This window comes from Macaca fascicularis, chromosome 4 (assembly GCF_037993035.2).
Source record: "Macaca fascicularis isolate 582-1 chromosome 4, T2T-MFA8v1.1".
NCBI classification, from domain to species: Eukaryota; Metazoa; Chordata; class Mammalia; order Primates; family Cercopithecidae; genus Macaca; species Macaca fascicularis.
The window spans coordinates 31,065,302-31,079,112 of NC_088378.1; the positions used below are offsets into that span (position 1 = coordinate 31,065,302).

Genomic DNA, 13,811 nt, shown 5'->3' on the forward strand with positions numbered 1-13,811 from the left:
CAGAATACTTCTCAGTGAGACAATGTTATCTACAAATACAGAATACCACCTGCCAAATTGGAAAAATATCATGACCACGAGCCACCCGAAGCTTTTTCATAATGGCTTGAAACCCCCCACAACTGTGACATACCCTACAGGCCAAAGTGAAATCAAAATATGTTTCTGGGAAGAAAAGATTATATGGGGGAAGAGAAGGAGAGAGGGGCAGAGCTAAACCAGTCCTTTATCATTAGTGAGCAAGGATTAGAGTTCAAAGTACGGAAATTCTAGGGTGGGGAGAGCTGGAAAGAAGAAGGGATGAGCCTCAGCAGGAGATTTTTGATAAGGATGGGTGCACAAAACACTGTGTGGGGAGAACATGTTCCAAAAGAATACCAGAATGTATGGAGAGTGCTTGGCATGGAGTTGGGGCAAGAGAATGGGAACAGCCAGACACTTACAAAGGCCAACCCCCATTTCTTTGGTAGTTATCCTAAACGTTCTCAAACACTTGTAGGAATAGGGGAAATGAAATGTCATCTTTCTCACAGGAGAGGAATCTGTCCACATTCTCACTACAGTAAACCGGTCAAATCATTAACCCACACAAACCCCCACACAGGTATCAGCCATGAACTACACTCCCACAGGATCGCCACTGAGCCACAGGAATTGCTGGAGAAGGAGGAAGCCTGATGCAGCTCTTGGAGTCTGGCTGCCTCCCTAGCAAACATGTAGCCAACCATGACCACTGACCTCCTCAAAGCAAGGCAGAAAAGGAGCTTGCCCCCCTGCCTCTGAATCAGGGCCAGTCTAAAGCAAAAGGAGGGATCCTTCCTTATCCCCATTAAGATTCACCATTAGTTCTTTAAAATCTGCATTATCTTAGATGCAGAATTTATCTCTTTCCTCACCACCATCACTGCCCCTCAAGTATTGTTCCTCTTCCTTTCCCCACAACACATTGCAGAGCCCTTATGACACAGCAGTTACCATATGGTTTATGTGCCTGCTTCCTTCACTGAGGGTATTCACCTTGAGGGCAGGGGCCTAGTGTCCCTAGTTTTGTATCTTGGACCTAGCATGGAGGTTGTCACATGTTCAGTGAGTGCTGAAATAAAAGTAGCCAGATGACCAAAAGTAGCTACCCAAAGTTGGCACCAGCAGTAACAAACATGAACCATAAATGATAGTACGAATACAGGTGGAGGAGGTTTTTGTTCTGTTTTGTTTATGAATATGGCAGCTTTGAAGAAGTACTTCCTAAAGCTTGTTGCTGGGTGTGTCCAGTTCATTTCTGTCATAAACCATAGCATTGCTTTTCATCTGAGCACCAATACAACCCCTCATGTAATTCCTTCACTGTTCTTGCCTTAAAGGCCACGCATAAAACTCTGCTTCAGTGTGTAGCCTGGAGTTACCCATAGTAGGCACCATCAACAAATATTCATGGGATGAATGGATGGCACATTGAGGTTAGCTCCATCTTTCACTATGCTTTCCAATAAACTACCCTTACCGTGGATTGTGCAAGGCTCATTTTGGACCTACCAGGAAAAAATAAGTAAAAAGTGACTTAGTCAAACCATGCTTTAACATCAATGCCAGCTTTTGTTGCTGCTGTTTCTTGACTCCCTTGCTCTTTCTTTTCCTGTGACTTCTTGTTTCTGAGTGCTTGGCTATAAGTTTGAACATGAAGTTTGCTTTACTCTCTGCCATTCTGATTCTAGTTATTCATGGCGATTTAGCCCATGACCTTGCTCTGATGTTTGTTGTGTGCCCACTTCCATACTTTACAAGCCTTCCTGGCTTGTAACATACCCTGACCCTCTCCCTTCATGCAACTTAGTTTTAATCAGAGTGCATCCCTCTGGAAAGGCAGGACCACATAGTAGGAAGGGCACTGGCATTAAATCAGACAACCTGGTCACAAGTCCAAGCACTAACACTTCTGTGTCACTTAGGGACCCAACAAGAATTTTTGAAAGATACTTTTATAAAATGGCCATTTTCTATAGTGCAGACAGGGTTGAAGAAACCAAGAGGAGATGTTGGGTCACCAAGGAACTAAGAAGACGGGGAAGCTATTTCTATCCCTAAGCCCAAGGAGTCAGGGAGGGTAAATGGTGATTCTGAAACCTACTTGAGTGCTAGAGCCACAGAAAAAGGACTGCATGACAGGGCTGTAGCCTCCTGAAGGATGTGGCAAATGATGCCAAAGCAGGGAAGGAGTGGCATCACTTTTCCTTCCCATGATCTGATCACCCTCAGGTACCCCCGCCTAGGCCTGAACTTAACTGGAAAGCAGGGGAAAGGAGTTCTGGTGATTTAGTTTATGGAAGTCAACTTCCTGGGGGACAGGGAGGGCAGAGAAAACAGATTTGGGGGTAATACGAAATAGCCAGAATCTTATAAGCTTAAGCAAATAACTATCTTTCTGGATTCAGTTGTCTCATCTATGAGACCATGTTTTGAGGAAGTTTTGAGATAATACATGTAAAAGAAGCTACAAAAATTACTCATTGGTATTATCCCTCATCTGGCACTCTACATCTTATACATTTTTTTTTTTTAGATGGAATCTCGCTCTGTTGCCCAGGCTGGAGTGCAGTGGCGCAATCTTGGCTCACTGCAACCTCTACCTCCCAGGTTCAAGCGATTCTCCTGCCTCAGCCTCCTAAGTAGCTGTGATGACAGGCATGTGCCACCACACCTGGCTAATTTTTTGTATTTTTACCAGAGATGGGGTTTCACCGTGTTCGCCAGGATGGTCTCAATCTCCTGACCTCACGATCCGCCCACCTCAGCCTCCCAAAGTGCTGGAATTACAGGCGTGAGCTACCATGCCCGGCCTACATCCTATACTTTCATGTCTTTGATAGTAACCCTTCAACCTAAATCTATGACCACAACCACTCAAGCTTCACTGCTGACCTTCAGAAGAGGTTCCTGGGATGAAGGGTACATGGATATAAATCCTCATCCAAAGATAAGAATAGGAAAAATAAAATTTGACTTTTATTTACAACTTTTTATTCCAAAAAAAAGAAAGTAATAATACAAACATAAAAAGAATGGCTCTTAGTGAGATCCACATTCCTCCCTCATCTGTGATTCCTACAAACAGGTCTAAATGAGTGCTCTCTTTATGAGATGCAGAAGTCCTTTTCCCTACACTCTGTAGGACTCTGCCTAGAATCTCGAGTTTATAATTTGTTCTTTCTTGTTGTCCCAAAGTCTGCAGACATCTAGACAGATTGAACTTGTCCTGAATTTATCTTTGCTGGGCCAGAGTCATCTAGGATTCTTGTAATGGGTTAGGCATTTCCAGAAAATCAACAAGTTTGAAAGCAGATTTCTAAATCTGGACCTATTCAATTAAACACAATTCTGTAAGTAAAAGCTGTGATGTCACACAACTAGAAATAGCTCTGACATTTGCAATTACAAGTCTGTCTTTCTTTCTTAGAAATAGTTCCATTACTGTCAGAGCTGAAGGGACTTTGGAAATAGTTTAGTTCAATTTCCTCATTTTTCAGATGAAGAAATCTGATACACAACAATGTAAGTACAAAACAAGGACTCACCTTGATCCCCAGATCCACAATTTAGTGCTCTCTTACTACAACATACAGCCTCTTTCTATTAAACCTCCATGATCATGCAATGTTTTCTGAGCTGTTAAATTCTTCATATTGAGTACTATTGGATATTCACATTTTAAGTAAGCCCAGCAATCAACTGATTTGTGAAAGAAGTTTTAAACATAGGCATACCAGATGGTGCTTGCCACAATTACATAAATGTCCCATAACTTCATCTGGGAGGAAGAACATTCTTTCTTGTTGACAGAAAGTAATCCATCATGGGTCTTGATTTACTCATTTTCTTAATGCTATATAACCATATAATCACTTTCTAAATTGCTACAATAATTCTGTCTCCTTTCTTTCTCTCTCTAAAAATAGTAGTTTTCCTTCATGTACTAATTTCAATGGCGTTTAAATGCTGCTCCCCACTCTGTATTTCAGGGATGACTTCTAGCTGCATCAGTTACACACACCCCGCCAGCAGTACCCTGTTTGACTTACTGACTCAGATGCCTCACGATCTGAGTAACTGGAGAGCTGCGCATTTTCAGAATCTGCATATTCGCTCTGTGGTATAATGACTGATGTCAGCCCCAACTTTGCCAAACATCTCTCATCACTACTAGTTATATCCCTTTCCAACCTATTGGGCTTGCTCTCTCTTTCTGGAGCACACCCCCTTTTCACATATTTGCAGTATAGATTCAACAATATGACAATCATTTTCTTTCCTTAGAGTGCCACTGCTGCAATGGATAAAAATAACTTGTTACTGTTGTCACTGCCTGGTTGGAATAAGTGGAAGGAGAGATGAGAAGTTGCAGTAACTAGTCTGGATATGCTTAGCCTCCTACCCTTGTTCAAAGCTATTCTATTCTCCTGGCCCAAGCCTCCCAGTCTCCTGGTTATCCAAAACTCCCTGGAACTAATGTGTTTTAGAGAAAAATAAGCAAACGTTGACCTCTATGCTGAGCCTATGGTTTTTAACTTTCTTTAGGCTTGAGTTCTGAAATCCACTGGCAGCCACAGGCTTCTGTAAGTGCTGCTTTCTTGTTTGAAGAAAAAAAAAAGTACTATGTTGCAGAAAATATGCCATGGCATGCTTTCCATAAGCTTCTAAGACAGTTGAGGGAACGTAAAACTCAGCCAGGCAAGTAAACACACATTTAATATGATGGTAACACGGATCAGGAAAAAGTTATTCTAAAGCACAGCATCAAGAGAGAAAGAATACTCTCCTCTTTTATTTAATGTTTTCCTTATGTTTCCTCTGAGCAGAGCTTATTCCTTGACAAGTTTTTCCTTCCCACTGCATCTAGCACTTCTTTTCTGGGATGGCTCAAGAACCGTAGCTTCTCATCGGGTTTGTTTATTTACTTACACTGCCATTCCTGTTCTCTTCCAAACTAACATATGTCTGCACAACCGCACAGTGAAAAGTAAGTGTCTTTCTTCATGTTTCTTTCCCTGAAGTTGTTCATCAAATTGCTTTTTCACATCCCTTTTGCAATCTCATCCCATCCGGCTCAAGTATCCCGGATTAGAAAGGCTGTCTCTGGAGTTCTTTTCAAAGGGAGCCTCCCATAGTCTTTAAATCCCCCATGTTTTATGGTGCAGATATTCGGACTTGAGGTATTAAGCAAGAAGGAAAGCAAAGCAGATGGGGACAGGCATAGTAAAATAGAGTGGCTTCTTTTTTGGATAATCATTATTGGAATTGTCCTGTTATCTGTAACTTTGCTGGTTCAAAGTGATAAACTCAGTCATTTATAACTAGACATTTTGCAACAGATAAAGGGTGGAAAAGCTGCGTGTGGGGGTGTGCACACACATGTGCATACAATGTACAGAAAAAGTTCCACCACTGAAAGAGAGGTGTTGTAAATGGGAACTCTTAAAAAGAAGGCAAAAATCATAATCTTGTTGGGGTGTTGCCTTCCTCATAATATCAAACCTAAAGGAAGCTATGCATACTTTCAAAATTCCAACACAAGCATGCAGTATAATAAGTGATATTTAACTAAAGAATTAACATCAAAAGACGATCTCTGAGATTCTAATTTTTAGCATCTTGAAAATAATGCATATTTCAAGTTCCTTTCCTTTTGCATCCAGGCCACTTTATTGCCTCTATCCTACTTTTGGGATGTATAACAAATATACCAGTAAAGGACTCCAGAGACATAAAATTCGTAGCATTGCAAACTTACAAAATGCTCTAATTCATGTAAATTTACCTAATTTACATAAATGAAAGGAAATCCAGTAATAGGGATTACAAATGGAGGAAGGAGATAGAAGTACAAGTGTCACTTGTTTCTCTGCAAGGCTTTAGCAATTTACTTAGATTGAATTATTTGAGCTGAGCACAAAAATTAGCAAGGCACCTATGAATCAGGGACTCTTTCAAAGTGACCTCCCAGAAGTTTGCTGCTGTGTTAACCTGTAGTGCTAGTGCAGTCCTCCAGATATTCTGTTAAATATAATACATAAGTCAGGCTTACGTTAAAATCACTTGAGGCTTGTGACTTTCGACTACATACTTCTTCAGTAATTACTAAAAAGTTCACCGGCTAGTGCTACCAGAGAAAAGACGAGGAAAGCTCACCATTTACTACCGACAGCCAGGGTGTGCCCCACTCAGGGGTGCCAGCCCTCTGTTCTCCCATCCCTGGGTGGGCCAGGGCATCTTACTCCCTGCTGCCTTGGGCCTCCATTTGGGCTGGGAAGATAAGAAAGTAGTGGACCTTCCCTTTCCTTCTCCAAGACTGGGAAAATCTTTCCAAATCTTATTCCCACTCTTCCAGATGAGATATCAATATGTACAGCAGATCCTCTCAAGAACACTGGGAGACCGAGGATGGGAGAGAAAGCTCCAAGAGGGGGCGAGTTGACTATAGAGGGAATTGCTGAGAGGGAAAGGAATCTTCCAAAGCCACAGAAAAGGCTTGGTTGGGAAAAAAAAAAAAAAAAAAGGCCGTAGCACAACTGCATTTCCAATGGGAAGATCCTGAGCGCACACACTTCTGGGTCCTCCCCGCTCAGAGCAGGTAAACCTCAGAGTAGCTGACCGGCAGCACCCACAGAGTTTCCTCCCGACCACCCGCCTGGCGACCAACTGCAGCCACTTTTATTGAAAGAAAGAGAGAGGAGAGAGAGAGAGAGAGAGAGAGAGAGAGAGAGAGAGAGAGAGAGAGAGGAAAGGAAGAAAGAAAGAAAGGGAGAAAGGGAGAAAGGCAACAGAGGAGAAGGTCAGGAAAGCCGGGAACAAGTCAGCAGCCAGAAACTCTCCAGCGATCTGCCAAAGGGGAGAGGGTAGTTGCGCGCCGGCGCTGGGAGTGGGGTGGGGGCGCCGGGGCACAGGGGCGCAGGGGCGCACGGCCACCGACAGCCGGGTGCGCCTAGCTTGAGGCCGCGGAGAGAAGCCGAACTTGAACGGGTGGGGGGTCTTCGACCTCAACACTGCCTGCCAGCCCCAGTGCGCCCAAGTCTCCCCGCCGGAGCTGCCCTTCTGAGGGGCTCTTCGCACGCACTGCTTTTCCCATTCTCCTGGCTCGAGTTCTCCCGCCGTCACTGCAGTGTCCAGAGATGCTGCGCTGTAGACCCGGGACCCCTTAGGCGCCTCTTCCCGTCCCTCTGCCAAATCCCAACGCCTGTACTTTTCCAGCTCCCTCTTTCCCTCTTGAAATTGAAAGTTATTGAGGTCGCTCAGGGTTGTTGCTCCAGCAGTTTCCTTCCCCGCCCCCGAGCTCCCCCCGCCCCCCACAGCCATTCCCCCTCTTCTCCCCCTCCCTGCCCTCCTCTCCCTTCCCCCCTCCCTGCCCTCCTCCTCCTCCCCTATGTGGTGCTCCCGGGAGCCCAGCCCAACACTGGAGCGTCTCCTGCTCGCGCACGCCAGAAGCAGCTCGGGGTCTCTCCGCCGCCCCTTGGCCATGGCCGCTGTGCCGACGGCGCCCGCTCCACTGCGCTCCCGGGGCCCCCGCCACTGCAGCCGCTGCCGCCGCAGCTTCTGAGCCCAAAGGGCCGCCGCTGCCGCCGCCGCCGCCGCTCGCCCGCCCGGATCCCGCCTGCGGCAGTTGCCGCACAACATGCTACCTGCGGCCGCCTCGGCGGCTCCTGGAACCCCGGTTCGCGGCGATGCCAGCCACCCCAGCGAAGCCCCGCAGTTCAGTGCTTGGATAATTTGAAAGTACAATAGTTGGTTTCCCCGTCCACCCGCCCCGCTTCGCTTGCCATCACAGCACGCCTATCGGATGTGAGAGGAGAAGTCCCGCTGCTCGGGCACTCTCTATATACGCCTAACACCTACATATATTTTAAAAACATTAAATATAATTAACAATCAAAAGAAAAAGGAGAAAAGGAAGGGAAGCATTACTGGGTTACTATGCACTTGCGACTGATTTCTTGGTTTTTTATCATTTTGAACTTTATGGAATACATCGGCAGCCAAAACGCCTCCCGGGGAAGGCGCCAGCGAAGAAGTAAGTGCAGGGTTTTTTTACGCGTTTGCTCCCTCCCGCCGCGTTCACCTGTCGGGTCGCTTTGCCTGTCCGGAGCCGGCTCCCAACGGCAGCGGTCCTCCCGCCCTGCGCCCTGCGCCCTGCGCCTCCCAGAGGAGATGCGGGTTTGGGCTCTGGGGGTATGGACGGCGTCTTTCACCCCTGCCTCTCGGCGCCACTGCCTCCCGCAGCATCCTAGCCGGTGCGAGGGGCGGGCGGACGCGGCGCTAAGGTGGCTCCCGCCCCCTGGTAACTTCAGGTTCGCGGGAAAGTTCGGTCCTGGGTTAGACTCGCACCCGGGATTTGTGCTTTCCTTTTGAGGATCGGCCAGGGGCACCCAGCCCTAGGCAATTGGGACGCCCAGACACAGAATGCCCCTGACCCCTAAGTAAATGCCGAGGGAGGCGCGGCCGCGGCACTCGCTCACCTCGCGCAACCGCCTGGTGCAGGGAGACCTCGGCTGGGCCCTTAGGCTAGACTCCGGTAGCCGAGCGCCCGCTACCCGGCCAGGAAGCCAGGGAGCGAGCCCCTGAGCGGCCGCATCCCCGACACGCACCAGCGGAGCCAAAGGGCGCGCGAGGCGCTGGGGTTCGCGTGTCTGCGCGTTTGCAGAGCTGCCGGACGTCCCACGTCCGAGGGTTGAAGACAGCAGAAACCCAGCTGTGGGGAGCCGGAGGTGCAGAGTTGACTGTCACATGTGAGCATCTGTACCATCTCTGGCCCTTTCAAGTGTGTCCCCTGAGACACACGCGTACAGAGAGTGGGGTCCCCCTAAAGATTCGCCTCCTCGCTGCCCTTAATGCTGTTATTTGGAAGGTTGGATTGTGGTGGCTTCTTAAGACAGTGCCGTAGCTGGAATTAAGCGGACACCACCAGGGCAGCCTCAGCTCGGGTTGGTCTGTCTGAAAGGTGGAATCTTCCCGAGATGAAGGGACAGATGCGAAGATGTCACCTCTCCTCGCTCCAGGGCATCCTGGCGCCCTCGCTGCTCTAGTGTCTGTGTTTCCATGAGGAGTCCTTTCGCAGATCGCAAAGCAGGGGTGACCTGGGCTCTATGGCTGGGGGCGCTGGTGGGGAGAGGGAGGAGGAAACCTCTCCTGGAGCTCGCGAGGGGCAGGAAGCGATGCTGCTGCTCTGGCCCCTCGCACCTCCGCAGCGTGCAGCCCATGCCCAGCGGCCCTACCTGGTTCCCCAAGGGGATCCCTCTCCCAGCGTCCCGCCCGGGAAGTCTTTCTGGGCAGGCGTCGGGGCAGCGCGGAGGACACAACACGGGCTTGTGTGAGATGGAAATTTAGTAATCGGTTCTCGGCCGTTGTTTGTCCCTGCCCTGCCCCTGGGCATGAGGGTCCCCTGAAAGCTCCCTTTGTATTGCTGGCTTCAGCCAGACAAGGTTTGATTCACCTGAAAATTGCCTTTAAAAAAGGTGGCAGGGCCAGAGCGACAGGGGCCCTGGCCGGGCCTCACCGCCTTTAGGATCGCCTAGCAGGGGGCAGGAGAACCCAAACTAAACATGTCAGGGCATCCGATTTATTATTCTTGGCCTCCAAATGGTGTGTACTCTGGTAACTCCCCACCCACTCTTTCATTCCGGCCCGGACGCGGAAGGGGCTGCCTGGGGCTCAGCGGTGTCCACGCGCCTGGCGGTCCCCGCCTCCTCTCCTCCCAGGGTCTGACTTGGGGAATTGAGGCTCGGGGTCAATGGGCATAGAGAGCCCGAGCTGAAACGCAGCCCACTCTGCTTTCCATCCGCTCTTCCAGCCCGTGCCCATTGGGCGTCCCAGAGCACGCTCCCTCCTTTAGCCCCACCGAGGCCCCCTGGGCTGGGAGCCACACACTTGCCAAGGAGAAACAGGGTAATGAGTGTCAGAGGCGTCTCGCTTTGCAGTTTTGGGGCCCCTGATTCCGAAGGAAGAAACAGGAAAGAAAGCTTGTAGTCCATTTGTGCCCACCTCCCCCAGCGAGGACCACGGCGCAGGAAGCTTTCCCGGGGCGCTGTCTCAGGGAGCTGTGGGATAATGCACCTCTAAGTTGGGCCGAGAGGAGTCAAAGGCAAACAGCTTTTCGACCTGCCTTAATCATCTCAAGGCCAAGTCAAAGGCGAACTCTGTTTGTGTTGCGGGAATGAAAGAGGGAATGGGTGGAACTGGGTTGCAATTCCGGTTATTCTTTGGGAGTGGGACTGGCAGACAGCTCCCGCAGCGATGCTCTTGCTCCTTCGCACTTGAGTCTGCGTTTGCGGCTTGGTTTGCTGGTGCAATCCTGGTAGAGGGGCGACCCCTTGCGTCCTTGGAGGAGACAGACTAGACTCTCGGCAGGTGCAGTATGACTTAAATGAGGAAGGAGTGGAGGGTAGAGACGTCCTCTTTAAATGCCCAGAAACTCAAGGTCAAACTGCATATGCACAAACTCAGATATATCGTTTGTTTTGAAATCTCTGGGGGAAAAAAATAAACGAATAAAAAGACTCAATTCACAGTTCCTGTTTCTCAGGTAAGGACTAGGAAACATTTTTAAAACGAAAACATGTGGTCAAATGTGTTTTCAAAAGAGGCTGGCTATCCTAACTGTTTCTTCAAGAGACAATTAAGTGAATATTTAAGGAATCTTTTGGCCTGTAGTTAAATAGTTTCAATTTCCTAAGCTTAAAATTATCAGTAAAGGTATGACAGATAGAAAATTAAGGTGTTAAAAACTGTTTTAAAAAAATTTTAGTGGTCTCTCTTGATTGTTTTAGTAGGAAAGTTTTTTGTAAACAAGAACATTCATTTGAAGTGTTGAATATTGTCATGTCCAAAGAACCATGCATTATCCTCGGAAATAGCAAATAAAGCCGTATCAGTATTCTCCTGTTTCCCTAAAACAACTGTAATCCCATTTGTCTCTACTTTGATATAAATGCTGATCCTAGTTATTACAAACTATTGTTTCTTCTCATAAAAGAAACAATGTTTTAAACAAGACTCTTGTACTTTAAAATGTCTATTTAGTTATGGGTGAATAAATACACAATAAATTTTTGTCTATTTGAATTGGTATATAGATCTTAAAAAGGACTCAACCTTTGAATTCCAGATTGTGTGCTAATAACATTAAGAAGCATTTGTTATTGACACAATGATAGCCGCAATATCTTAGTGAGTCCTCACATTTTCCCTTGGATTAGTTATTTGGGCCCTGAAAAAGACACTGAAGTGTAGAGGCAGGTACGATTAGCCTTCCCTTCTTACAAAGAAAAGGCCTGAGAACTAGAAGCTTAGTAACCTACATAATGTCATATATCTAGCAACTGGAACTTGTCTCCTGCCATGAATCTCACAGTTATGTACACATGTATTCTATATTCTGGCCACAGAGAAGATGTTAGGTTTATTAAGAAATAAATTAGATGGTCTCAAGGCCATGATTTATTCAATAGGTTTAGAAAATAAACTGCTCTCCTTGAGTGGAAATTTTTGAACTGATATTATTATTTATTACAAAATGATGATCAATGTCAAATAATTAAATACCTAATAGTAAAGCTTCCTAAATAGTATATATTATTTGATCATCTAGAAGATGCTGTAGGATTATATTATGCCAGAAGGTTATTGTTAGAAACATCAGATGGCATTTAGCATCCTTTTTATTTGATGCCATCTAGTAGCTGGGTTTTAATTGTTCTGACTCTAGATAAATGCAAGTTTTGAAAAGCCATTATATGCATAATAATTTAAAAGCATTCATTGCATAATCTGTAAAACTTCACAAGTCTTTCATAAAGAAGTCTGAAGAAAGAAAGAAAGAAAGAACACAAAGGAAATAATTTTCATGGTAATAAAATAAAAACAGACTATTGGAATATACTGGTCATTGCCCATGACATTGTTTCAGATGTTGAGCCAGTCTTTGAAATTATGACACACTCTTTGTGATTATGTTGTGAATCCTGGAAAATAACAAGTTAACTGATAAAACAGAAAAAACCTTTAATTCTACTAAACATTTTGTAATATTAATTTCAAATGAAAGTTTGGTTTGGATATTGACTACAATGTATTTTTCACACTTGTCTACATTTGTCATCAGTCTACCTTATTTTTTAGAGTAACAGTGTTTTAAAGATAGAGATATGAGTAGAATTTGCTGAAGTGTATTCTTTGATACATCATGTAATAGCTGTATAAATCAAGACAAACGCAAACTCATGTGCAGTAGTGGCAACATCTAAATGCAAGGAAAAACGTCTTTGTGAATTCAAATTTAATCATCATTACATTGTGAGGGCTGTTTCTCAAAATATCCCATGGTGATGCTATTTTAATTCTCCGTTTATTACTTGAATAGAAGTATTTTAACAAGAATGTTAGAAATGATTATTTTAAAACATTGTCTTTTTAGCCCCAAGTTATTCAAATAATGAGAATATAAGAATGAGTATGAAACTGATTTAATGTTATTTCAATATTCCTTTAAACATGAAATATGAAGAGTATTTGAACTTGTAAGTAGATAAGCTTTACTAAGTCATTTCTCCATTAAATAATTCCCTGGCATTTGATATTGTACAAATTAGGTCCCCAGAAAGCAATGAATGGAAATTACAACGTGTAGTAAAATTTTATTTTCAAGTTATTTGGGGAAACCCTTGCTGCAAAATGAATTTATTAGACATTGGATTATTTTAGCTGATTTGAATCTGGACAGAGATCTCCAGATTGCTACTAAATGTCTAAAATATTTTCGAGTTAAATGGTTAATCTTTTTTTAGTTGTGATAATTCTTTTGAATCCTATGCAATGTTGGCAGAGTACTATGTAGAGTTGTCAGAGCCCTATGTAGAGTTAAGACCAAAAAACACCTCCGCAACTATAAGAATGAGCTATCAAAAAATAAAACTGTTCTCGATATACTGATTTACCAAATTGTCTTTTCCCCTTTGTCTCCATCCAAATGTTTCATTTTAGACATGTCTTGATCTCTCTCTTCCTACTTCTTCACTATTCATTCACATATCCCATCCCCACCCCAAAAAATTCTTTTCCAAGTAGTGAATTCTTGAAATGCCATCAGAGTGGATATTGTGTTTCATGAAATGTAAGAAAAAACTTTGGTAACCATTAGGAAAACATTATTCAGTTTTAAGAGCACGGTAAGGATCGTGCAAGACAGTGTGTTGAAATTATGTGTTTAACTTGGTTAGGACTATTTCTTCTAACAGTGCATTCTGTGCTGGCATTTTTTTTTTTTTTAGAATAATAATTTGAAAAAATGTTGCATCATAAATTGCATAGTTTTTTTTTTTTTTTTTTTTTGCTTCGCCTTTGATTTTAAGGGAAAATGTAGATTGCTTTCTTAATTAGAGATTTTTCTCAGGGTTTCACATGGTTGAATTACCTTAAAATTTGATATCTGTTTGACAACCTAGTAAATTTGAAATGCTTTGCAACTATAACTAAACACATGAAGTATACCATATACATATGTAAAGGTGTTAGCCATCTTTTCTCTTTCTCCAATTCTGCCCATCAGATCTTTCCATTTAGGAATATTACTGACATTCTGATTAAAGTAGTCATCCAGCAATACTGAAAAGAATGGGGGTGTTCCATTCTCAAAGACTGTGGGGGTGCTGAGAATGCTAAATATCTAAATGTCATCGATTGCTAAGAATCCATTTTCTGCTCTAAAGTTTCAATAACATAGATCTTTTAAGCAAAATAACTGAATTCTTTTCACATTTGAACTCTTGGAATAA

General features: G+C 44.6%; 1 protein-coding gene across 1 annotated transcript in view; it reads left to right on the forward strand.

Moving 5' to 3' along the window:
- The first annotated feature begins 7,432 nt into the window (after nucleotides 1-7,432).
- RSPO3 (R-spondin 3) overlaps nucleotides 7,433-13,811 on the forward strand; it is a 75,973-nt gene continuing 69,594 nt past the window's right edge. Inside the window, exon 1 of the mRNA XM_005551754.4 lies at nucleotides 7,433-8,056. Within this exon, the coding sequence (XP_005551811.3) occupies nucleotides 7,960-8,056 (97 nt within the window). The 5' untranslated portion in view covers nucleotides 7,433-7,959. The remainder of the gene's footprint in view (nucleotides 8,057-13,811) is intronic.